The sequence below is a fragment of the Pongo pygmaeus genome, chromosome 20 (assembly GCF_028885625.2).
Source record: "Pongo pygmaeus isolate AG05252 chromosome 20, NHGRI_mPonPyg2-v2.0_pri, whole genome shotgun sequence".
NCBI lineage: Eukaryota > Metazoa > Chordata > Mammalia > Primates > Hominidae > Pongo > Pongo pygmaeus.
Window position 1 is genome coordinate 44891260 of NC_072393.2, and position 23696 is coordinate 44914955.

Genomic DNA, 23696 nt, shown 5'->3' on the forward strand with positions numbered 1-23696 from the left:
GTGGATTTGGTCATTTTTTTGCTGTAAATGCTGTTGGCATATCAAACCTCCCGTCACAAATGTTCCCTCTGAAATAGTAACATGTCCTTCTATCTTATAAGTTGCCACCCAGTGAAGGAATCCCTCCCACTCCCAAGGGATGTTCATCCAGCCTCCGCTTGACCACTTCCAGCAGCCAGGGAGCTTATTACCTCCTCACATGGCAGCCAGTTCCATTCTTGGACAGATGCGTTATTTTAAAATTCTTCCTTATGTTGAAGCAGCTGCTGCCTCTTTGGGACTGAAAGCCACAAAATGCTGGAGCTGGGAAGGAAAACCGATTTTTTTTAGGCGTGTGAGCTACCACTCATCCACCCTGCATCCAGGGCAAACATTGATAATTAATCACAGCACTCTTTCTCACTGAGTCAGGAAGTATGCTGCCTTAAAATTGTTTGTAATTAAATTCTTTTTTAAAAATTACAAAAGTAATATGTATTCACTTGCAACTAGTGAAGTAGTACAAAGTTATATAAAGATAGTGTTAATAATCCCCGTTTCTCCAAGATAGTGTTAGCAGCCGAGAGTGTATTCTTCTATACATTTATACACATATAGACATAAATATTCATATATAAGATATATAAGGGGTTTTGTATGTGGCTTTTTTTTAATTTAAAAAACGACATTATATTGTACATATTACTATGTAGCTTATGGACACCCCTCCAAGTAGTTACAGATCAAACATTGTATATAGCTTTGTTTTTTTGTTTTCTTGTTTTCTTTTTGAGATGGAATCCCGCTCTGTCACCCAGGCTGGAGTGCAGTGGCATAATCTCGGCTCACTGCAGCCTCCACCTCCCGGGTTCAAGCGTTTCTCCTGCCTCAGCTTCCCGAGTAGCTGGGACTACAGGCGCCGGCCACCACACCCGGCTAATTTTTGTATTTTTAGTAGAGATGGAGTTTCGCTGTGTTGGCCAGGCTGCTCTCGAACTCCTGACCTCAAGTGATCTGCCTGCTCAGCCTCCCAAAGTGCTAGAATTACAGGAGTGAGCCACCACGCCTGGCCAGATTAGGCATGTTTTTAATAGATATGTTATATTGTACAATGTGGGATCTGCCCCAGTTTATTAATCATTCCCCATTAATGGATATTCCCATTCATTTCTTCAGGATTCTTCTCATCGCAGTGCTCCAGGCAGCCACTACCAATCGATTGGAGTTAGCCTGTGAGGTAAAACCTATTTGTCATGTCTCACCCAGTCCAGCTCCTTATCCTACATTCTAGAGAAGAGAACAGACTAGCTCCGTGATCAAAGTGAATCAGTGGCTTGGGCAGGACTAGAACTGAATTTTCTTGACTTTCAGCATTTCCTATATCCCATGTTGTCACTCCCTTAGAGTCATCTACCCTGCTTTTCTCCTCTAGAGTAAAAGAACAAATATAATTTCTTTTCTGTGTGCTACCTCTTCAGATATTCAAAGTCAGTTATGCCATTCCCCTTGAGTCTTCTCTTCCCCAGAGGAAATCTCAGCGCCTTCAGTTTTTTTTTCTTAAAACAAGGTTTTCAAATCCCTTTACCATCCTATGAGCTGTTCCTTCTATCTTCTTTCCCCCCAGGGCTATAGAAATCCCAAGTGTGGCTTCCACATTCACCTTCTATAGCTATTTATTTATTCAATAAATATACATTGAGCACCTTCTGCGTGCCAGGCACTGTTGTAGGCACTGGCTGACTGTATGGCTTGCATTTTGGTCAGTAGAGAGAAACATAAATAAGGTGATACCTGAGAGTGCTAAATTGTATAGGAATGAAATAGTGTTAATATAATTGGAGGAGTAACTCCTGAGATTGGATGGTCAGGGAAGCTCTCTCTGAAGAAATGACAGTGAGCTGAGACCTGAATGACAGGAGCCAGCTTCTAGGGGAAGACAGTTCCACTGAATAAGAGATAATTTGGTACAAGATGAGGTTGGAGTGGCCACAGGAGTCCTATAGGGCTCTGTAGGTGAAGATAAGATGTTTGGAATTTGTTTAGATTTTTTTTTTTTTTCTTTTTTTCTGAGACAGAGTTGCCCTGTCACCCAGGCTGGAGTGCAGTGGCACGATCTCAGCTCACTGCAACCTCCGCCTCCCAGCTTCAAGCGATTCTCGTCCCTCAGCCCCCCAAGTCGCTGGGATTACAGGTGTGCACTAGCACGCCTGGCTAATTTTTGTATTTTTAGTAGAGACGGGATTTCGCCACTTTGGCCAGTCTGATCTTGAACTCCTTACCTCAAGTGATCCACCCGCCTTAGCCTCCCAAAGTGCTGGGATTACAAGTGAGAGCCACCATGCCTGACCTTGTTTAGATTTTATTTAAGTGCAATGGGAGGTCATTGGAGAATTTTAGGCCGGGGAGGTGACATCTGATTTCCCCTTTTAAAAAAATTGCTGGACGCTTGTTTAACTTGGAGCAAGGTTTCATTTTCCCTCATACCTTTCCTGCTTCTTACATCCAAAGGGATTGGCAACCAGGCCAGTTCAATCTGTTTAGGGGTCCCACAGGGGATCTGTGAGGCAAGTCACAGCTATTGCCTAATGCACCCCACAGCCCTCCTCAGCAAGCGCACGGAAGTTCAGAGAGATGTGAGTAGCTCCCTTAGACCTGAGCCCAGTAGGTTCAATGGGTCTTTGTATGAAGTTCTCAGTCCAGGGAACCTTAGCCTTTGGCAGCCAGAGGGGGATGGAGCTGAATGTGGTTTGAGGATAGAGCCAAGGGCACTGGTTGCAAGACAGACAGATGGAAGAAATGTTGAGTGGAGATCTGGAGCTCGAGACACTTAGAAAAAGCCTTCGGAGTGGTGTCCAGAAACCAACCAACTGAAAAATAGGTCTGTTGTTTGCCCAGTTGAAATAACTTTTCTTTAGTTCCTGCCTAAGAGGGGAATTTGGACACTTTGTAGCTTGTGAGTTTTTGACTTTTGATCTGTCCTCTTCCCCTCAGATTGGCATTTTCTTTCCCCCCAGGAGGAGCCTGAGACAAGCTGGCATCTCTGGAAGGCAGGGGGACTTCCCAACCAGAGAGTTTAGGTTTGGAGCAGCCTTCAGGGGAATTAAGAGGGCAGGGAGTGATTCACCTCAGAATAGAGATGGGTAAAATCTGGTAAATCAGAGCTGTGCCTTTTCCAGAGTCAGGGAGCTGGGTTAGAGAGGGTGAGATTCCCTCAGCCTGTTGGTGATCTTTGAAAAGCCCTTTGTCCATGCCCACACCTGATAGATACCCAGCCAGTTACTAATCAGATGGCTGGCTGCATACCTGAGATCTCCACCAGGGTCACTACCCCACCATCCATCCTCTACCCAGCATTGTGGGTCTAGCTTGAAGTAATTTAAAGAGCCCTTGGAGTCCTATCAGTAGGTTAGCAGTCACACTGTCCAGCTCTCAGAGAAGGTGGCCAGAAACCAGCAAGGTCAGAGATGTGCTGTGCTTAGTCATGTCACCTTGGGCCAGATCGCCATCACTTCATATCTTTTCTCATAATTTGCAGCCTACTATTTCCCACTTCTGAAAAATCTTTCCAATATATTTTATGTGTTAAATCCGCTTCCTTTGACACTATGACAGCCAGGTGTGAGGGCCAACATCTCCTTGGTCTCTGGGATAGGCATCTAAGTCCCAGTCATGCCTTTTCTCCGGATCTGAAGATTTGGGTGAAAGTAGCTTTAATATCTGGTGTTGGCTTCATCTTTCTTCCAGGAGCTCAGCAGAGCAAGTACCCTGAAAGAGAAAGGCATGAGGCCTTCATGCCCCCTCAACCCACACTCACCAGGCAAGTTTCAGCCCCTTCTTTCTGTTTGACCCCTTTGCTTCCTTTTTCAGGAAACTGGAGAGGCGTGGCTGGACCAAGACCTCCCCCCATGTGAGCAGGCTTCCTCCTCCCCCAACAACCGTTGCCACCACGCCCAGAAACGTCCTTAAGCCCTGGCCCTCAGGGGAAAGGTAACAGGAGGCCAGAGCCGGGACCATGTGACGGCGCTGGCCCTCGCCACCGCCGTCCCCCCACCCTGGCCCCAGGCCCGGCACCATGATGTTCCGAGACCAGGTGGGCATCCTCGCTGGCTGGTTCAAGGGCTGGAATGAGTGTGAGCAGACAGTGGCCCTGCTGTCACTTCTGAAACGGGTCACCCGTACCCAGGCCCGCTTCCTGCAACTCTGCCTGGAGCACTCACTGGCAGACTGCAATGACATCCATCTGCTGGAGTCGGAGGCCAACAGTGCTGGTGAGTCTCCACCCTTAGAGATGGGAGCACAGCAGGAGGGAGACCTGGAACAGATGTCACATGGCTAAGAAGGTCAACCCAACAATGGGGCTGAAAAACGTGGGTTCTAGGCTTGGTGGGTGGGGAGTTCCTTACCTCCTAAGTTGTCATCATGGGTCTTCTGGGACTGTGTTGCCATAAATCCTCAGGCATGGCATAGTGGACTTATGGGAGAAGGCAATGCAAACTGGAAACTCCCCATAACAGGAAGATCATGTAAAGTGGCTTATGTGGGCTGCTGAAAGGAACAGACGAAAGTCATTATGAAAGGGGTATAGAAGGTGAGCAGTAATGAATTTCTTAAGCTTCAGGATATCAGGGCTAGGAGGGAATTTGAGAACTCTTCCAAAATTCGTGTCATCCTATACTATTCTTTACCCTCAAAGGTAGGTTGGACTTAAAGCATAAGCAGCTTCCATAGAGTTTTGAATTTAGATACAGTTCATCCTGTCAGTTCCCTAAGTACTTATTAGAGAGGCACTCTGTGTCCTCTGAGATTGGCATTGGGATGGGTGAGCCAGGCTTCTCTAAGACCTGTCCCTTAGGCCCCAGTTGTAGACAGGAGTCAGGCTAGAATCAGGGGCTACTGCTGAAGCTACTCTGGCTGTCTGGGCCTCCACAGGGCTGGATGGGGAGCTGTTGGCCCCAGTGACAGATGGGAGAGATGGAGGCCAAAGAAGAGGGAGGGTAGTGGATACCCGAAAGCTAGCTGGGAAGGGCATCAAGGGGCTCCATGCAGTTTGTCCAAATTAGTCACCCTAACTCTTTGCACCTTCTTCTTCAGAATAATAGTTCATATTGAGCCCTTACAGCAAGGCAAGTACTGTCTTTACTTGTTTATTAACTTTAAAAGCAGTGTTCTTGGCCAGATGCAGTGGCTCACGCCTGTAATCCCAGCACTTTAGGAGGCTGAGGCAGGCAGATCACCTGAGGTCGGGAGTTCGAGACCAGCCTGGCTAACGTGGCAAAACCCTGTCTCTATTAAAAGTACAAAAATTAGCTGGGCATGGTGGCAGGCGCCTGTAATCTCAGCTACTCGGGAGGCTGAGGCAAGAGAATCGCTTGAACCCGAGAGGCGGAGGTTGCAGTGAGCCAAGATCGTGCCATTGCACTCCAGCCTGGGCTACGAGAGCGAAACTCTGTCTCAAACAAACAAACAAAAAAGCAGTGTTCTTACGTGGCTCTCAAGTCAGACTGTCTAAGTTTGAATCCCAGTTCTGTTACTTGCCATATAACCAAGTAATTTAACCTCTCTGTGCCTCAGTTTCCTGCGCACCACCACGCCTGGCTAATTTTTGTATTTTTAGTAGAGACGGGGTTTCACCATGTTGGTGAGGCTGGTCTCAAACTCCTGACCTCATGATCTGCCCACCTCAGCCTCCCAAAGTGCTGGGATTACAGGCATGAGCCACCGCACCCAGCCAGTTTCCTCATCTTAAGTTCAAGATGATATCCTGAGAAGTATGTAACCTCAGTAAAAAAAAAAGAAAAGGAAAGAAAAAAGATGATAATTATATCTACCTTCTAGGGTAGTTGTGAGGATTCAGTGAATTAACACGTGTAGCTTCCTGCATGCCTGACATGTAGTAAACACTTAATAACTGTCAGTTGTTAATGTCAATAACTCATTTAGTCCTCACAACAACCCCATGAGGTAGGTCCTGTCATTAGCCCCATTTTACAGGTGAGGAAACAAGCATGGGCTGCTAGGATTGGGATTTGGGGAGCCACACAGCTGCCTGGCCTCCCTCATCTCCCCAGGCCCACCTGCCTTAGCAACAGTCACCCTTATTTTACTGAGTTTTTATGTGGAAGTCACAGAAGCAGCATGATTGTAGGGGGAGGCGGTTACTCAGGCCAGGGGTCACATCAGCTTAATTCCTAGTCTGGCAGTTAAGTTCTTAGTTCTAGACAAAGAGCAATAAGAACCCAACTCAGCTGCAGCAGGCTCGGAGCTCAGCCATTTCTCACCCCTGCCACACTCCCCACCGCTCTAACACTAAAGGCAGGAGTTCTGTTTGTGTTATGACTCTGCCTTTAGAGTGGGGGCTCCTGTGGGGCAGGCCAGTGTCTTACACAGCTTCGTCACACATCCCCACTGCCCCATGCTGAGCAGGCAGTTGGATTACCACTGGGTGCCACTCTTAGCTATATATCACAATTAACAGTAGTACTTAGTAAGTTGAGTATTTTTAGTTTTTGCTTTTGTTTTCAGATCTTGTAGTAAAATCAGATAGTACAAAAGGTGAAAGTGAGGTTTTTCTTCCAGACTTCACGTTCTCATTTCCTTATGTTTTATGAGATAAATTCCCTGCATATATGAATGCATACATATTCTCCTTTGAACTTTGTCATTGTTTTGTCTTAATACATATGGCCAAACATGCATATTGGTTTTTTCACTTACCAATATGATTTGAAGATCATTCCATATTCAGCACATACATCTGTATCTCGTTAAGTATTTATTTACACCTCACAACAACTCTGTACTCCCCTGTTACTCCCCCATTTTACAGAGGAGACTGTAGGTCTGGAGATATTAAATGACTTGCCGTGGGTCACACAATTGATAAGAGATAGAGTTCAAATTTGACTTCAGAGTTCTTTAGAGCTCTTGACCCATAGACTCTTCCACATGGTACATGTGGTCTTCCTCTTACAAACAGTGATGTAATGAGTACCCTTTAAACATCTCTAGGATGAACTCCTCAGATTCTGCAGAACTGCTAGTTTAAAGGTATATGCAATTAAAATATTTGTTCTCCAGGCCAGGCGCGGTGGCTCAAGCCTGTAATCCCAGCACTTTGGGAGGCCGAGGCAGGTGAATCACGAGGTCAGGAGATCGAGACCATCCTGGCTAACACGGTGAAACCCTGTCTCTATTAAAAATACAAAAAAATTAGCCGGGCATGGTGGCGGGCGACTGTAGTCCCAGCTACGCGGGAGGCTGAGGCAGGAGAATGGTGTGAACCCGGGAGGCGGAGCTTGCAGTGAGCCAAGATTGTGCCACTGCACTCCAGCCTGGGCGACAGAGCAAGACTCCGTCTCAAAAAAAAATAATAAAAAAATAAAATAAAATATTTGTTCTCACCACGTTGCCCTTGAAAGACATGCTGCATTTTATACAAATAACCTGAGGCCCGTTCCCAGATGGTTTGCAGTGGGATATTGGTGGTAATGCCTAGCCAGGGTTGAGAAGTGCTGTGAAATGAATTGAATGATGAATGAATATATGAATCAAGGTTTTTATCCATAGCCCCATATCAGATGGTGAGAATAACAAGCTGGTACTTAAATGGGTGGAGAGGAAAGGAAAACTTAGAATGAGGGAAGGCCATGGTGTGTTCCAGAGTCAGCAGGAAGCCTGCCAGGACTGGAGCAAAGCATGACTTGAAAGAGAAGTGATCACAGAGGTAAATTCTGGTAGTCTTGAATGCCTGTTTTCTAGTAGACTTAAGGGCTCTAAGACTAAGAAGCAGGTGCCTCCTGTCTCACTCCTACCCTTAAGTAGAACCCACCTGCCTCATTTGTAAAGGAAGGTGCTACTTTCTGGGCCTGGAGACCTGCCTCAAAGAAGGAGCTGTTCATACTCTTGTTTCTTCTCTGGTTATTATGGCCTTCCCATTCCCTGGTGTTTCTCAAACTTGCATCATCATCAGAATCACTGGGGATAGGTGACTGTTAAAATCCAGATTTCTGCCCCCCATAGACCTACTAAATCAGAATCCTGAGGATATGGGCCTGGGAACGAGTACCCAGGTTCACCAGGCAGTGTGAGAGGTGATGCCCTGCTGGATGATTCATTTGTTGTGAGACATGAGATACCCAAGAGTTGTAGATCCAGCTCTCCACTAACACCTCTTGTGACCTGGGTCAGTCCTGCCTGACCCTCTCGGGTCTCAGGATCCCCATTTGGACAGTGAGGGAGTTGTTCTGGTACTTTCCAGGTACTTCTTGGGCTCTGAAATAATGTGCCAAAGAAGACAGAGCCACAGCCAAGCATACTACTTTCTTTTGGGAGAGGCCCAGCACATTATTGTAGGGCAAGAGTTCTTAATATTTAGTGGGATGGACCAGTTAGAAAATCTTCCCCTCCTCCCCACCCTCCCCAAAAAGATGCACACCTACTCCACAAACCAACTCTTGAGTTCAGTTGGTTCACTAGTCCCCAGTTAAGAGTTGCCTGGCCGGGTGCCATGGCTCACGCCTGTAATCCCAGCACTTTGGAAGGCCGAGGCAGGCGGATCACGAGGTCAGGAGATTGAGACCATCCTGGCTAACATGGTGAAACCCCGTCTCTACTAAAAATACAAAAAATTAGCCAGGCGTGGTGGTGGGTACCTGTAGTCCCAGCTACTTGGGAGGCTGAGGCAGGAGAATGGCGTGAACCCAGGAGGCAGAGTTTGCAGTGAGCCGAGATTGCGCCACTGTACTCCAGCCTGGGCAACAGAGTGAGACTCCATCTAAAAAAAAAAAAAAAAAAAAAGAGTTGCGTGTCTCCCCGGCGGGGCATGGTGGCTCACGCCTGTAATCCCAGCACTTTCGGAGGCCGAGGTGGGCGGATCACGAGGTCAGGAGGTTGAGACCATCCTGGCTAACACAGTGAAACCCCGTCTCTACTAAAAATACAAAAAAATTAACCGGGCATGGTGGCGGGCGCCTGTAGTCCCAGCTACTTGGGAGGCTGAGGCAGGAGAATGGCGTGAACCCAGGAGGCAGAGGAGCTTGCAATGATCTGAGATCGCACCACTGCACTCCAGCCTGGGCGACAGAGCCAGACTCCGTCTCAAAAAAAAAAAAAAAAAAAGAGTTGCCTGTCTCCAAGCCCTTCTTTAGCTTGGTCCCTTCAAACCTGGAGAGCTGAACAGTGAGGCAGATCCCCTGCTTTTTTGTGGGTTGTATCTCCATGTCCCACTGAACCAACCTTACTACTTCCTCCAGTTCTCCAGGGAGACCTTGGGTGTGGGTCAGAGCTGCCCAGTTGCCTGCTTCCTGCTCAGATAGGTCAGGTAGCACAGCGCTGACCTAGGTGAGTATGTCCCTAGCTTTGTGTTAGAATCCGCCAGGGCCTTTCTAAAAATAATGTGAAGCCCAGGTCCTATCCCTGGAGATTTAAAGCTCCCTAGTTGACTCTTGTGTGCACCCAGTGGAGAACCACTTGTCTTGATGCTGATGCTGATTTTGGGTAGGCCCGGGAAGCTGGTGAGGATACTGTTGTGTGACCTACTAGAAGTGGGGAGTCGGGGCTTATAGCTGTGGAAAGCCTGGCCTAGGTCATCGCTTCCTCTCAGACAGCTGGGAAGGTATAGGGAAGTCCTCCAGCACAGGCAGCCAGCATCAGTTTCATGGAAGTAGGACATGAGGCGCAACACCTAGAAACAGAAAAGCAATATTCCAAGGGTCTCTGGAACAGGGAAGAAGAGGTTCCAGGTTGCCCCTTGTTGTAATCCCTGTTTGTTCTCCAGGTGCTGTCTTCCCTGCCTCTTTGGAGCTAGAACAATAACCCTGGTCCTCTCCTTTCCTCTGATGCTGACTTGGACCAGAAGGCTGTTCCTATGGACAGGAGGGAGGAGACTAGGGGAGTCAGGGGAGCTGAATTCCACTTCCCTCCATTGTCCTGTAGCTTCCTGGGAGACATTTCCTGCGTTTTCTTCCCACCTCCTATTCTGAGTCAGTCCCCATATCTAGCAGGTTTAAACTCCTCTCTCTCTGGCTCATTCAGTCTGGGTGGGGAAACTGAGGTCAGGAGGGGCAATGGCAAGTGAGTCACCAGAGCTCAGCCCTTTCCTCCACCCTCCACTTTCAGGCTCTACTTGACAATTCATCAAACAAAAATGTGAGCCCCCTGCACTCCCCTGTGTCCATGTGAGCTGGGGTGAGGCAGAGAAGGTCATGTTTAGAGCCAAACCCTAGCCCCTCTGACTGGTGCCTGAGGCTACTCCAGTTGTTGCACCAGGCCAGTACATAAAAATGGGTTTGCTCTTAGGGCAGTCTCGTTTGGTGCCTGTAATTTGCCAGGACCCAGGGTCATGACCTACTTAGCTCTAGTCACCTGGCCAGCTCTGTCCTTCTGCCACTATAGCCAAGGAGGACATTTATACGCACAGCGTTCCTCGACCTCTCCATGTTTGTAGAGTCCAGGTTTGCAGCTTGGTGAGAAGCAGCCATTGGCGTCTTGGCATTCCCCAGCCCCTTCCCCCATCCGCCCACCTCCAGAATTTCATCATTGCTTGTTGTACATCTAGCTCCAAGGAATCAGAGATGTGTCTGTTTTTGGTAAATAACTGTATGAAATTCCTCACCCCTGTCGGGAATCTTAAGGGGAAGGCCCAGATGTGCTTTTGTACGTGAACTGTTCCCACCAGCCCTGAAACAGCATGGGCCCTAGATTCAACCAGGAGCAACAACAATAATAGTTAAAATGTACTTGAGCACTTACCACATGCCAGACGCTTTGCATGATTGTCTCATTGACTCTTTACAACAACCCTGTGAGGTAGAGGCCTTACAGTCCCCATTGCACAGAAGAGACCAAGGATCAGAGATGTTAAAGGACTGGCCCACAATTATATTGAGTTAGGTCGTGGAGGCAGAGCTAGATTTTGAATCCAGCAAATTTGCCTGTTGAACTTGTGCTCTTGCTTAGTATACTCTGCTAGGACCTGAGACAGAGTACACCACTACCTTCCAGGGGACCATCTGGGTTCAATTGTGCAGGTATTCGTTAGGCCTCTGCTGTGCCTCCACTCTGGGCCAGGCTTTTTCTGATCTGGGCAGGAAACTAGAAGTTCCATCCCCACCCATTATTTGTAGCCCCAGCTGGGCTCACCCCAAGGGGCCTGAGGCTGCACAAATTCCTTGGTCCAGTTCCAGTACTCACTGATGCTTCTCAGTCATGGGAGGCCCGCCCTCCCCACCACCACCACACAGACACATGAACACACATTTCCCCAGAATCAGCCTCCGTTTGTCCAAAACCACTCTCCCCTTTCTCGGCAGCAGAACAAGGTCCTGCATTGAGCCCAACCCTTGGGGCTGTTCTGTCATGTCCCCTGGCAGTACCAGAGAAGAAGCTGTGTCCCTTAGCCCTGGGGTCCTGGCAGTACTCTGGAGTGGGGAAAGGACTAGACAAGGCTTCTCTCTGTCCCAGATGCCTCTGGCTATGCTGCAAGGCCTAAACAACAGCGATTGAGAATGTCAGGGTAGGGCTGGAGGGGCAGGCTGATTCGACTCTACTGGAGAAGAGAGGAAAACACCCGTCACTGAGCCACAGACTGAATGTTTACTATGAGTACACTCTGTCACATGCTTTACATGCATCATCTCCCTACATCTCAGCAGCTTTATAATCCTTACTTTGCAGAGGAGGAAGCATACTGCCCAGGCCACTGTGTGTGTTTTTGACTGGGGTGCATATCCTTGACTTATTTTTATTTTTATTTATTTTCATTCTTGACTTTCTGTCCCTAATGGGAATCACTGTCTTTCTTCTTTCTCATCAAGAACTGAAAACTACAGGACTAAGTTATCAAACGGGGGTACCACAGAGTTTTTACCGTTTGATCCAGTGCCAGGTGGAGTTGGGAGGGCAGGAAAGACAAAAGTTCTGTGACTTCAGTGAGGCCTGTTCTGCCTTGGAAAATGATCTTTAGATGTGGAGATGGCCTGAAGGGCATTTTCATAATCTTGGCAGTCGGTTCAAGTGAAGACAGACAAGGGAATGAGGTTTCCTAGCTTTGAGTGGCAGATGCTGAAGGGGATCTGGAAAGCCAGGGAAGAAGAGAGACTTGGGATTGGAGAGAGAAAAGGTTGTGGGTAAAAAGCTCCCCCCTGGCTGGGCGCAGTGGCTCACTACTGGAATACCAGCACTTTGGGAGGCTGAGGCGAGTGGATCATGAGGTCAGGAGATCGAGACCATCCGGGCTAACACGGTGAAACCCCGTCTCTACTAAAAATACAAAAAAAAAAAAAAAATTAGCCGGGCATGGTGGCGGGCGCCTGTAGTCTCAGCTACTCAGGAGGCTGAGGCAGGAGAATGGTGTGAACCCGGGAGGCGGAGCCTGCAGTGAGCCGAGATCGTGCCACCGCCCTCCATCCTGGGTGACAGAGCGAGACTCCATCTCAAAAAAAAAAAAAAAATTCCTCCCTGCCGGACACCATGGCTCACACCTGCAATCCCAGCACTTCGGGAGGCCAAGGCAGGTGGATCACCTGAGTTTAGAAGCTTGAGACTAGCCTGGCCAACATGGTGAAACCTCGTCTCTACTCAAAATACAAAAATTAGCCAGGTGTGGTGGCGCGCGCCTGTAATCCCAGCTACTGGTGGGGGCTGAGACAGGAGAATTGCTTGAATCCAGGAGGTGGAGGTTGTAGTGAACCGAGATCATGCCACTGCACTCCAACTTGAACAACAGAGCAAGCCTCCATCTCAAAAAAAAAAAAAAAAAGTGGAGGCACACAGAGCCTGGATTCAGATCTCAGCTGTGTCGCTTAACGGTGTCTGTCACTTAGGGTGTGTGACCTCACCTTCCCAAATCTGTTTTCTCACCTGCAAGATGAGCACGCTAAAACAGGATTAAAACAGGGATGAAAAGCAATCATATTTTTAGCATAGTGTCTGGCACATAGTAAATGCTCAATAAACAGTATCCTTCATTCTGAATGAAAGTGCCATTCGTTATTGCTATTGTCAGTAGTAGCAACAGCAATAGTGGTATTGGTTCTACTATTAATTTTAACCAGTGCTGTAGACATAGTATGAGTTGATGACTTTGAATGAATGGATTTAACAGGTGTTCCCTTGGCTGGGCACAGTGGCTCATGCCTGTAATCTTAGCACTTTGGGAGGCTGAGGTGGGCAAATCGTTTGAGATCAGGAATTTGAGACCAGCTTGGCCAACATAGTGAAAAAAGTAACAGGTGGGACATGGTGGCTAATGCCTATAATCCCAGCACTTTGGGAGGAAAGGTGGGCGGATCACCTGAGGTCAGGAGTTCCAGACCAGTCTGGCCAACATGGTTAAACGCCCCCTCCACTAAAAATATAAAAATTAGCCAGGTGTCATGGTACGTGCCTGTAATCGCAGCTACTCAGGAGACTGAGGCAGGAGAATCACTTGAACCCTGGAGGCAGAGGTTCCAGTGAGCCGAGATCGTGCCACTACACTCCAGCCTAGGCAACAAAGTGAGACTCCGTCAAAAAAAAAAAATAGCCAGGCGTGGTGGTGCACGCCTGTAATCCCAGCTACTTGGGAGGCTGAGGCAGGAGAATCACTTGAACCTGGAGGCGGAGGTTGCAGTGAGCTGAGATCACTGCACTCCAGCCTGGGCGATAGAGCGAGACTCCACCTCAAAAAAATAGAAAACAAAAACTAACAAACAGGTGTTCTCTCTAGGAAGCTTAGAGCAGAGAGCCCCAGGCCAAGAAAATGCACAGTCTTTATAGCCAGGAGTTAGGAATTGTGTGAGATTCATTTTCCTGAGACTACAAACTTAAGAGGAATTAGGAGTGTATGTGAATTCTAGGCCACAGAGTTCTAAGGGGATCATTAAGAGAAATAGGGCTACAGAAAGGGCATTTCTGAGTTTGTATGCAAGGCCAGGTGTCCATCCTTCAGTGTGGGCAGAGGAGACCAGAAGTCCATGGAACTTTTTTTTTTTTTAAGTCAATCCTGAAGCATGCTAGATGTCCTTGGAATCGTAAAGGCCTAAGGAACTTGGGTTGAAAGACTCTCAGATGTCTAGGTTTCCAAGACTTTCCTTATAGGTGCTTATTCCCAGCCTCTTGGTTTCCTGGGCCCAGAGATTTGGCTTGTGCCTTTAGAATCTCTGTGTGTATTTGAAAGGAGGGAGACACAGTGAGATACAGTAACCACGATACTAGTAAAAGCAGCTAGTGTTTACTGAGGACTTACTCTATGCTGTGGCCTCACATAATTCATAACAGCCATGCCAGGTAGGAATGATTCTGGGCTCCACTTTACAAATAGAGAAAATAGAGCTCAGTGAAGTGATCACACTTGCCCAGAGTCACATGGCCAGTAAGTGGTGGTGAAGGGACATATGCCACATCTCTGCCTGTTCCTTTTCATCACCCACTCCTTTGGGGTCCTAGCTCTGTCTGGTTAGAGCCAGCTCTTTTGCTCATTTCCAAGACCTCACGATTAGCATCTCTCTCAGAACTCCTTTGTGAGATATTTGTAAATCATCACCTTGGCTACAGATGTGAGCTCAGTTGCCCAAGGGTGAGAGCGTGGTTGGCCTCAGAGCTAAATCTTTGTCTCTTTTCCCAAGTATTGGTATTTTTTGTCCCTCTCCTTGTCCTGTCAGCATTATCTCCATCTTCCACCCTGTTTAGCTAGTCACAGAAGTGCTAATGAGGTTTTTTTTCTTTTTTTTTTTGAGACGGAGTCTCACTTTGCCCCCAGGCTGGAGTGCAGTGGCGCGATTTCAGCTCACTGCAACCTCCACCTCCCGAGTTCCAGTGATTCTCCTGCCTCAGCCTCCCAAGTAGCTGGAATTACAGGCATCCACCACCATGCCTGGCTAATTTTTGTATTTTTAGTAGAGACAGGCTTTCACCATGTCGGCCAGGCTGGTCTCCAGCTCCTGACCTCAGGTGATCCACCTGCCTCAGCCTCCCAAAGTGCTGGGATTACAGGTGTGAGCCACCACACCCAGTGCTAATAAGGTCTTTGACGGGGAGAGTCAGACTTGTAACAGTTCCTACCCAAGCCTTCTTTGATGTGGCCAGCCTGGGGCCATATTCTTAGGGACCTCCCTTGTGGGTTGAAAAGGGAAACCTGAGGCCGGGTGCAGTGGCTCACGCCTGTAATCCCAGCACTTTGGGAGGCCGAGGCGGGTGGATCATGAGGTCAGGAGATCGAGACCATCTTGGCTAATGCGGTGAAACCCTGTCTCTACTAAAAATACAAAAAATAAGCCGGGCGTGGTGGTGGGCGCTTGTAGTCCCAGCTACTCGGGAGGCTGAGGCAGTAGAATGGCATGAACTCAGAAGGTGGAGCTTGCAGTGAGCCAAGATCGTGCCACTGCACTCCAGCCTGGGCAACAGAGTGAGACTCCGCCTCAAAAAAAAAAAAAAGAAAAGGGAAACCTGGCTTATCTCCACAGGGTAGACTAAGGTCCTCACACAGTGGGATAGAAAGGAGAGGTCAAGATGACCATGACATGGAACAGCCAGGGAATGCTTCCTGGAGGAAGGCAGTAAGTTAGGCCATCTACAAAAGAGAGTTTGTATAGGAGGAAGGAGGTTGTTGCCGGCCAAAACCTTGAATCTCAGCCAAGGTGTGGAACTTGGATAAATACATACTGTGGAGAGAACCCCAAGGAAGATGGGGAGATATCCTGAGCTGAGTCTTTATCTGGAGGAATGGGAGATGGAGGGTGCCCTGGAAGTGAAGGTGATGTTAGGCTAGGAGTTCTTGGACTTGAGTCTGTTGGTGCTTGCTGGTTGCCATTATAAACTCCTGGTCAGGAACATGACATCCTGTTGTGATTTAGGAAGATAAATGCATCTGGATGTATGGGATCGACTGGAAGGGGAGAATCTAGAAGCAGAGAGACCAGTTAAAAAACAATAGCAAGCATTTATTATGTCGCCAGACCACTTTGTGTTCTTTGCTAGCTCATTGAATCTCAAAGCAACACTGTGAATTGGGTACTGTAATTATCTCCAAAATTTCACAGATAATTTAGTGCTCAGTGAGGTTCAAGGTAGCTTACCAAGATCTAGCTAGTAAGCTGGGGTGTCTAGACCATCTGATTCCAGAGCCCAAACTTTTAACTACCATATACCACTGCCTTCTCCTTTCAGGAAGGAGACTGCTTTTTGACAGGGAAAATGGCATAGAGGCCATGAAGAGTGGAGGAAGGAGTCATGGAGATGAAGCATGAGAGCAGGCCTGGGGACAGGAGGAGTTCAGATTCCAGAGTAGCAAGTTTGGCTGATTGGGAGGCACTGCAGGTTTCTGAGAACAGGAGTGATAGAACGAAGAAAAATTACCTACACCAGCTGTGGTGGGCACATGACTGTAGTACCAGCTACTTGGGAGGCTGAGGCAAGAGGATTGTCTGAGTCCAGGAGTTCTGGGCTATAATGTGCTATGCTGATTGGGTGTCTGCCCTAAGTGTGGCCCCAGTATTGTGACCTCCTAGGAGTGGGGGACCACCAGGTTGCCTAAGGAGGGGTGAACTGGCCCAGTTTGGAAATGGAGCAGGTCAAAACTCCCGTGCTGCTCAGTAGTGGGATTGCACTTGTGAATAGCCACTGCACTGCAGCCTGGGCAACATAGTGAGACCCCATCTCTTAAAAAAAATAAGACAAAAATTACTCCAGAGGCAGGGTCAGTGTGTTTGATCTCACCTATATGAGGGATAAGGTTGGGAGTTATGAAAAGAAGATCGTTATGAAAAGGAGATTGGAGCTGAGGGAACAGGCCATAGGCAGTGCTCTCAGGTGAATAGGAGTACCCCACCCTGGCTCTCCTGACATTTCTTCTTATCCCTTCTGTAGCCATCGTCAGCCAGTGGCAGCAGGAGTCCAAAGAGAAGGTGGTGTCCCTCCTGCTGTCCCACCTTCCTCTGCTTCAGCCAGGCAACACAGAGGCCAAGTCAGAGTACATGAGGCTACTGCAGAAAGTGCTGGCCTACTCAATCGAGAGCAATGCTTTCATCGAGGAGAGTCGCCAGCTGCTTTCCTATGCCCTCATCCACCCAGCCACCACACTGGAGGACCGCAACGCCCTGGCCCTCTGGCTGAGCCACCTGGAAGAGCGGTTGGCTAGTGGCTTCCGCTCCCGGCCAGAGCCCTCCTACCATTCACGCCAAGGCTCAGATGAGTGGGGGGGCCCTGCAGAGCTAGGCCCTGGGGAGGCAGGGCCAGGCTGGCAGGACAAGCCACCCCGGGAAAATGGACACGTGCCCTTCCACCCGTCCAGCTCAGTGCCGCCAGCCATCAACAGTATTGGGAGCAATGCAAGCACAGGTAAGTGGCGGGGGTGTCCCAGAAGGCCATGTCTACTTGAAAAAGGTTGGACTAGGCTCAGTGAGAACTCCCTCGCTCTGTGGCATTAGACAAGTCACATAAGCTGTAGGCCTCAACTTTATGAGGCAATGCAGAGGCTGTGAACTGGCTTTCCCAGAGCTGAATCTGACCTACAGACATGTCTTATTGAACCCATACTTTGGTTTGGTTTTGTTTTGTTGTGTTGGGTTTTTAAATAAATGTGGGTGGTATAAAGAATCAAGAATTTTTCCCTAAAAATGAGATTTCCAGCCTTTCTTAAGAAGTCAAAAGATCTAGCAACTCAACAAGACCTGTTTTCCTAGTGGTAGCAATAATATAGAGCTTAATGTTGAGCATGCCCTTTAGACCCTGCACAAGTGCCCCAGTCTGCCTCTGCTCCCACCAACCCCCCTTTGGGCATTTCTGATATATACCTGGCCTCTAAGGGCATCAGGCTATGACGCTTGATGGAGGTGTGCATACCATCATCTGAGATCCCTTCCAGTTCAGACAGCGTTATGGATTTTATGTATCTGGCCTCAGTTTACAGCTTTATTTCTGAGAACACTGTCTGTATAAGACAAAACTCATGCTGCAAGGTATTCGTAATAATAGGTAACATTTTTCAGCATTGACTATGCTGGGTACTCTTTTACAGACACTGTTCAGGTATGATCTCAATCCACATCACAACCATATCATTAGCCATATTCAACAGATGAGGACACTGGGACTCAGAGGTGAAGTGATGTGTTCAAAGTCACACGTAGAACAAGTGGTGGAACAGACCCAACCAGTCTGATGCCAGAGCCTGCCTCTGACCACTACACTGTCCCGCCAACTAAGCAGGTTTGAAAGAGCTCTCTTAGTAAAAGTCCTACAGGCGGGAGTGAGCAGGAGTTGTTGGTATCCCAGTGACTTTTTGAAATGTACAGGATAAGGGAGGGTGGATTTTCCAAGCCATGGTAAGGCAGCATGACCTGAACCAGGGTGAGGGAGGGGGTTCATGATGTAAACCTCAGAGTGGCTAGTCACCTTCAGCAGGCACTGGTTTAAAGCAAGACAAGAGAGAGTGGCAGTGAAATGTCACATGTGTCAATGGGTGGGGGTAACCTCGGGTCCCTAATGCCCCGCTGTCTGGTACCTAGTGCTCATCAGTTACTCCTTGAGCCTGTTTTTCCCCCAGTTAGTGTGGCTATTCTGGTCCATCTGCCTCCCTCCCAGTTGCTGGTGAGAACCTGGGAAGATAGAGGGATAGAAGGGTAGTTTCAGGAAACTTAGCAACCTGAGGTGTCTTGGACCTCATTTTCCAGTCATGGAGCATCACAGTTCCAGGATGGGAGGATGTATTAATAATGATCATTCTAGGCGAAAAATATTGAGTGCTTGTCCGGGCATGGTGGCTCACGCCTGTAATCCTAGCACTTTGGGAGGCCGAGGCAGGCAGATCACCTGAGGTCAGGAGTTCGAGACCAGCCTGACCAACATGGTGAAACCCCATCTCTACTAAAAATATAAAAATTAGCTGGGTATGGTGGCGCGTGCCTGTAATTCCAGTTACTCGGGGGGCTGAGGCAGGAGGGTCGCTTGAACCCAGGAGGCGGAGGTTGCAGTGAGCCGAGATCCTGCCATTGCATTCCAGCCAGGGCGACAGAGCGAGACCCCATCTCAAAAAAAAAAAACATTGAGTGCTTAGTCTTCACTAGGAGCTATTCTAAGAACTTTGTACATATAAACTCAAGGTTTAAAGCCAGGCATTCTGGCTATAGACCTCATACTCTGAACTACTGTGCTACACTACCTCCATCAAAAAGTACCCCTCCTGGAGATGCTCAGCCCTCACCAAGGGGAGGGGTCACCCATGCAGGGTGCCTATAAATTTCTTTCTTTTCATACCTTCTGGGTTCCCCATCATGGGGACCCCAGCAGCCATTAAAAGACAAAGATTGAACAATGTTGATAGGGGTTTGGACCAAAAGAGGAAAAGGAATTGGGCATTCCAAGTAGAAGGCACAGCATGAAATAAGCACGGGGTGGAAAATTAGAGGGGACAGTATACAGACAGATCTGGCTGGGGTGGATTTGAATGAGTAATAACAGTAGCAGAGACTTGTGCTTACCGTGTGCCTATCCCTCTGCTAAGGACTTCATGCGGAAATGGAGGCAGAGAGGCGAATGAAGTGACTTGCCCAAGATCACACAGAGGCAACAGAGTCAGAGTCAAGAGTTAGGATTTGAACTCAGGCCTGTCTTTACCCTCAGACCTCAATGTGTGAAGGCTACATTCTGGGGGGCATTGAAGGACAGGAGAAGCTTTTGGATTCCAGGCAGTTGCAGGAAACAGGAAATCATTAAAATATTTTTGAGTGGGGAACAAGGATTGGCCTTTGAGGTCAGGCAGCTTGGGTTTGGGGTGCTGCCAAGAGCAGATCAGGATTTCTTGGAGAGTGCAAGGCCCTGGATCTCTGGCCGGCATTCTTGTTTTTGTCATTCTCATGCTGTGGCCGGCCTCCACCCCAGTGCAGAGCCAAGCAGGGCTCCTCAGGAACTGCATGATCATTCCAGTCAGGGTAATTTCCTGCCTCTCAGCCTCTCCTGCCCACTTGTTGGCTGAGAAGGGAGAAAGAAAGAGGCCAGAGACACCAAAACAGGCAAAAAGACCTGTCTTGAGGATTTCCCAGTCCCCCAGGGCCCAGAGTGTGCCGTGTTCCCCAAGAGTGCTGAGTGGGGACAGAAGCCAGGGCTGAGGGAGTCTAGAGGCTGAAGAACTCCTGGGAAGAGGACCCCGGACACTCTGGGGTAGGGCAGAAGCTGGTATTAAGGGTGGGCCACTGCCTTGCCCTGTCCCTTAGGTGACTTCCTAGCCAGGAGCATTAGTATTGTCACAGCTGAGGGAAGATGCTCTGGGGCCTGCACTAGGCTAGCCCTCCTTCCTGGGCTGGGTGTCACTGTAGCACTGGCAGGAACCCCAGCCTTTCCATCAGAAACAAGGCTTGGGCTCTGTCTCAGCCTGTCAACTCCTGTGGGAACTGGGGCAAAGGGCTTCAGCTCCCTGGGCCTTGATGTCCTCACCTACCCAGGGTGAGGCTCGTTGGCTTTGTTTCATTTCTTTTTGTCTAGGCTGACTTGGGGTACTTCTGGATGCCATAGGTGGAGCTCAGAGGCCCTCTTAGCACCCTTTTGTCCTTTATGAAACTTCGTTGGAAGGACTTCTGTGTGTCATGCTCTGTGCCTGATCATGGGGTTGCAGAAGTAATTGGGTTGGGCTGCCATTCTCCATGGACCCACAGTCCAGTGTGAGAGGGAGGCTAGTGAGGAGGGCAGCAAGCGCCAGGCCTGAGGCAGCAGCAGAGGGGTACATGACCAAGGCATGAAGGGAGAAGTGGCTGATGGAGAAGAGTTGGCGAGGTGAGCGAGGCAGAGGGAAAAGCACAGATAAAGGTCTGGGAGCTCATGGGAACCTGCCCTGTCTTGGGAGTGGTTAAAAATCAAGTTGGAGGCCAGGCATGGTGGCTCACACCTGTAATCTCAGCACTTTGGGAGGCCAAGGCAGGCGGATCACCTGAGGTCGGGAGTTCAAGACCAGCCTAAACAACATGGAGAAACCCCCGTCTCTACTAAAAAAATACAAAATTAGCCGGGCGTGGTGGTGGGTGCCTGTAATGCCAGCTACTCGGGAGGCTGAGGCAGGAGAATCGCTTGAACCCGGGAGGCAGAGGTTGCAGTGAGCCGAGATTGTGCCACTGCACTCCAGGCTGGGCCACAAGAGTGAAATTCCATCTCTAAAAATATATATATATATGACCGGGCATGGGTGGCTTTCGCCTGTAATCCCAGCACTTTGGGAGGCCAAGGCAGGTGGATCACCTGAGGTCAGGAGTTCGAGACCAGCCTGACCAATATAGTGAAACCCTGTCTCTACTAAAAATACGAGAAAAATTAGCTGGCCATGGTGTCGGGCACCTGTAGTCCCAGCTACTTGGGAGGCTGAGGCAGGAGAATCGCTTGAACCCAGGAGGTGGAGGTTGCAGTGAGCCGAGATTGTGCCACCGCACTCCAGCCTGGCGACAGAGCAAAACTCCATCTCAAAAAAAAAATCAAGTTGGATTCCTTTGCCAACCTCAGACTTGGTATGGACAGAGGGTATGGAGCATCCTTCAGAAGAGGACCTGGGATCACCCTGAATCACCAGGCCTCAAGAGTGGCCAGTTTGGGCTCACTGCAGAAAAAAATGGGAGGTATTGAGGCCCCATAACAGGGTTGTTGAGGAAGCAGCTTACGTACTTCATTAATTACAAGATATAATGATGTTTAAGATGGGACAGGTTCCTGCTGTCACAGGTCTTCTATTCTAGCAGGGGGTGTAGTTAATAAGTAAACAGGCTGGGCGCAGTGGCTCACGCCTGTAATCCCAACACTTTAGGAGGCCGAGGTGGGCGGATCACATGGTCAGGAGATTGAGACCGTCCTGGCCAACGTGGTGAAACCCTGCCTCTACTAAAATACAAAAAAATTAGCTGAGCGTGGTGGCAGGCATCTGTAGTCCCAGCTACTCAGGAAGCTGAGGCAGGGGAATTGCTTGAACCTGGGAGGCGGAGGTTGCAGTGAGCCCAGATCGTGCCACTGCACTCCAGCCTAGTGACAGAGCGAGATGCCATCTCAAAAAAGTAAATAAATCTTTTTTAAAAAAGTAAACAAATAACTTGATAATTTCAGGTTGTGATAGGTGCTGTAAGAAAGACAAGACAGTAATGTGATAGAGTGACTGGGATTGGGGCAGCAGAGGTGGGCAGTGACTTCAGATTAAGGGTTTAGGGTAGGCTTCAGAGGAGGCGACACTTGAGATGAGACTTGAGGGAGCCAACCGCTGAGATCAAGAAGGTAAGAAGAAAGAGCAAGTCCAGAAGTCCTGAGGCTGGAACAACCTTGAGTGTTTCAGGAACAAAGGGGAGTTTGGGAGGAGGCAAAGGCTAGAGAGGCATGAACCAAGTGGTGGGTTGTGGGAGAGGAGCAGGGGCCAGGTCCTGCATGGCCTTTTAGGCATGTGGAAGCATTTGTATTTTGTTCCCACTATGAAAGGAAGTCAGGGATTTGAGCAGGAGTCAGGCTTGGTCAGATTTGCATTTTTAGAAGGATCTTTATGGCTGTTGTGAGGGGCATGGACTGTAGGAGGCAAGAGTGAAGGCAGGAAACCAGTGAGGAGGCTATGGCAGTAATTCCTGCCAGGGGTGCTGGTGGCTTGAGCCAGCGGAACTGGAGAAATTCAGGAAAGTGGCTGACAGCTTGCTGATGGATTGGGTGTTGGAGGTAAGAGAATGAGGTATATCTGGTAGGCAGTTACCCTTGGACCCCAGGTCCCTTCCTCTTGGCAGGTTATGGGGCCAAACTGCCATCCTGGCACTGACGGCAGGGGGATGGTCTCCTGTGGTTGGGTCCCCAGGTCTAATATTTTGCTTTTCTCCCACTCTGGCCAGGTCTCCCCTGCCAAATCCACCCTAGCCCACTGAAGCGCTCCATGTCACTCATCCCTACAAGCCCCCAGGTTCCTGGTGAGTGGCCGAGTCCAGAGGAGCTTGGGGCCCGGGCTGCTTTTACCACGCCCGATCACGCACCTCTCTCGCCCCAGAGCAGCGTGGCCTCCTCTGGCAGTGAGCAGACAGAGGAGCAGGGCTCCAGCCGGAACACTTTCCAGGAGGATGGCAGTGGCATGAAAGGTACATTGGGGACAGCAGCACCAGGACCCTTTTCCAGGGGCTTCTGCAGAGCTTAGAGGACAGAAAGGAGCTTGTAGCTGACACCTGCTTACCCCTCTGAGGAGGGGACATGTCTGAGGGGAGTAGATAGTCCCTGCTTTTAGGGCTCAAGACTAAGCAGAGAGACCCCACATCTACCCTAACAAGTTCTGGTCTGACTAGGGAGGAGCCCCCTGTCTTCACACACCCCAGTCTGACAAGCCAGGACACAGCTAACTGATGGAACAGAGGTTCCAGCAAGAGTTTTGGAGCAATCAGTGAGGTCATCCTGGTATACATCCAGCCGAGCAGCTTAGAAGGGTCAGATGTTCTTCCCAGGGAAGGCTGCCTGAGAGGGTCTGGCTAGGCGGATGAAGAAGGAGCTGATGGAACCTTAGCTCCCCCCCAACCCCCTCCCAATTTTTTGCATCTTTTGAGGCTTCCTGTGGGTTTATCCCCACAACTTTTCCTTTACCCTGGTAATCTGGGCCAAACTCCTGACCTTTCACTCTCCCTCCTTTGCCAAAGATGTGCCCTCATGGCTCAAGAGCCTCCGCTTGCACAAGTATGCAGCCCTCTTCTCACAGATGAGCTACGAAGAGATGATGACACTGACTGAGCAGCACCTGGAGTCTCAGGTGAAGCCAAGGG

At 49.1% G+C, this 23696-nt stretch overlaps 1 protein-coding gene across 14 annotated transcripts in view; it reads left to right on the forward strand.

Moving 5' to 3' along the window:
• Positions 1-23696, forward strand: part of SAMD4B (sterile alpha motif domain containing 4B) — a 42380-nt gene that overhangs the window by 10411 nt on the left and 8273 nt on the right. For 12 of the 14 annotated variants that reach the window (XM_054462668.2, XM_054462671.2, XM_054462676.2 and 9 more), the window contains 5 exons: positions 1156-1216; positions 3847-4247; positions 16822-17292; positions 22788-23027; positions 23574-23683. In XM_054462668.2, the coding sequence (XP_054318643.1) occupies positions 4052-4247; positions 16822-17292; positions 22788-23027; positions 23574-23683 (1017 nt within the window). In that variant the 5' untranslated portion in view covers positions 1156-1216; positions 3847-4051. The remainder of the gene's footprint in view (positions 1-1155; positions 1217-3846; positions 4248-16821; positions 17293-22787; positions 23028-23573; positions 23684-23696) is intronic. The other 2 variants (XM_054462670.2, XM_054462675.2) reach the window with 1 other exon arrangement.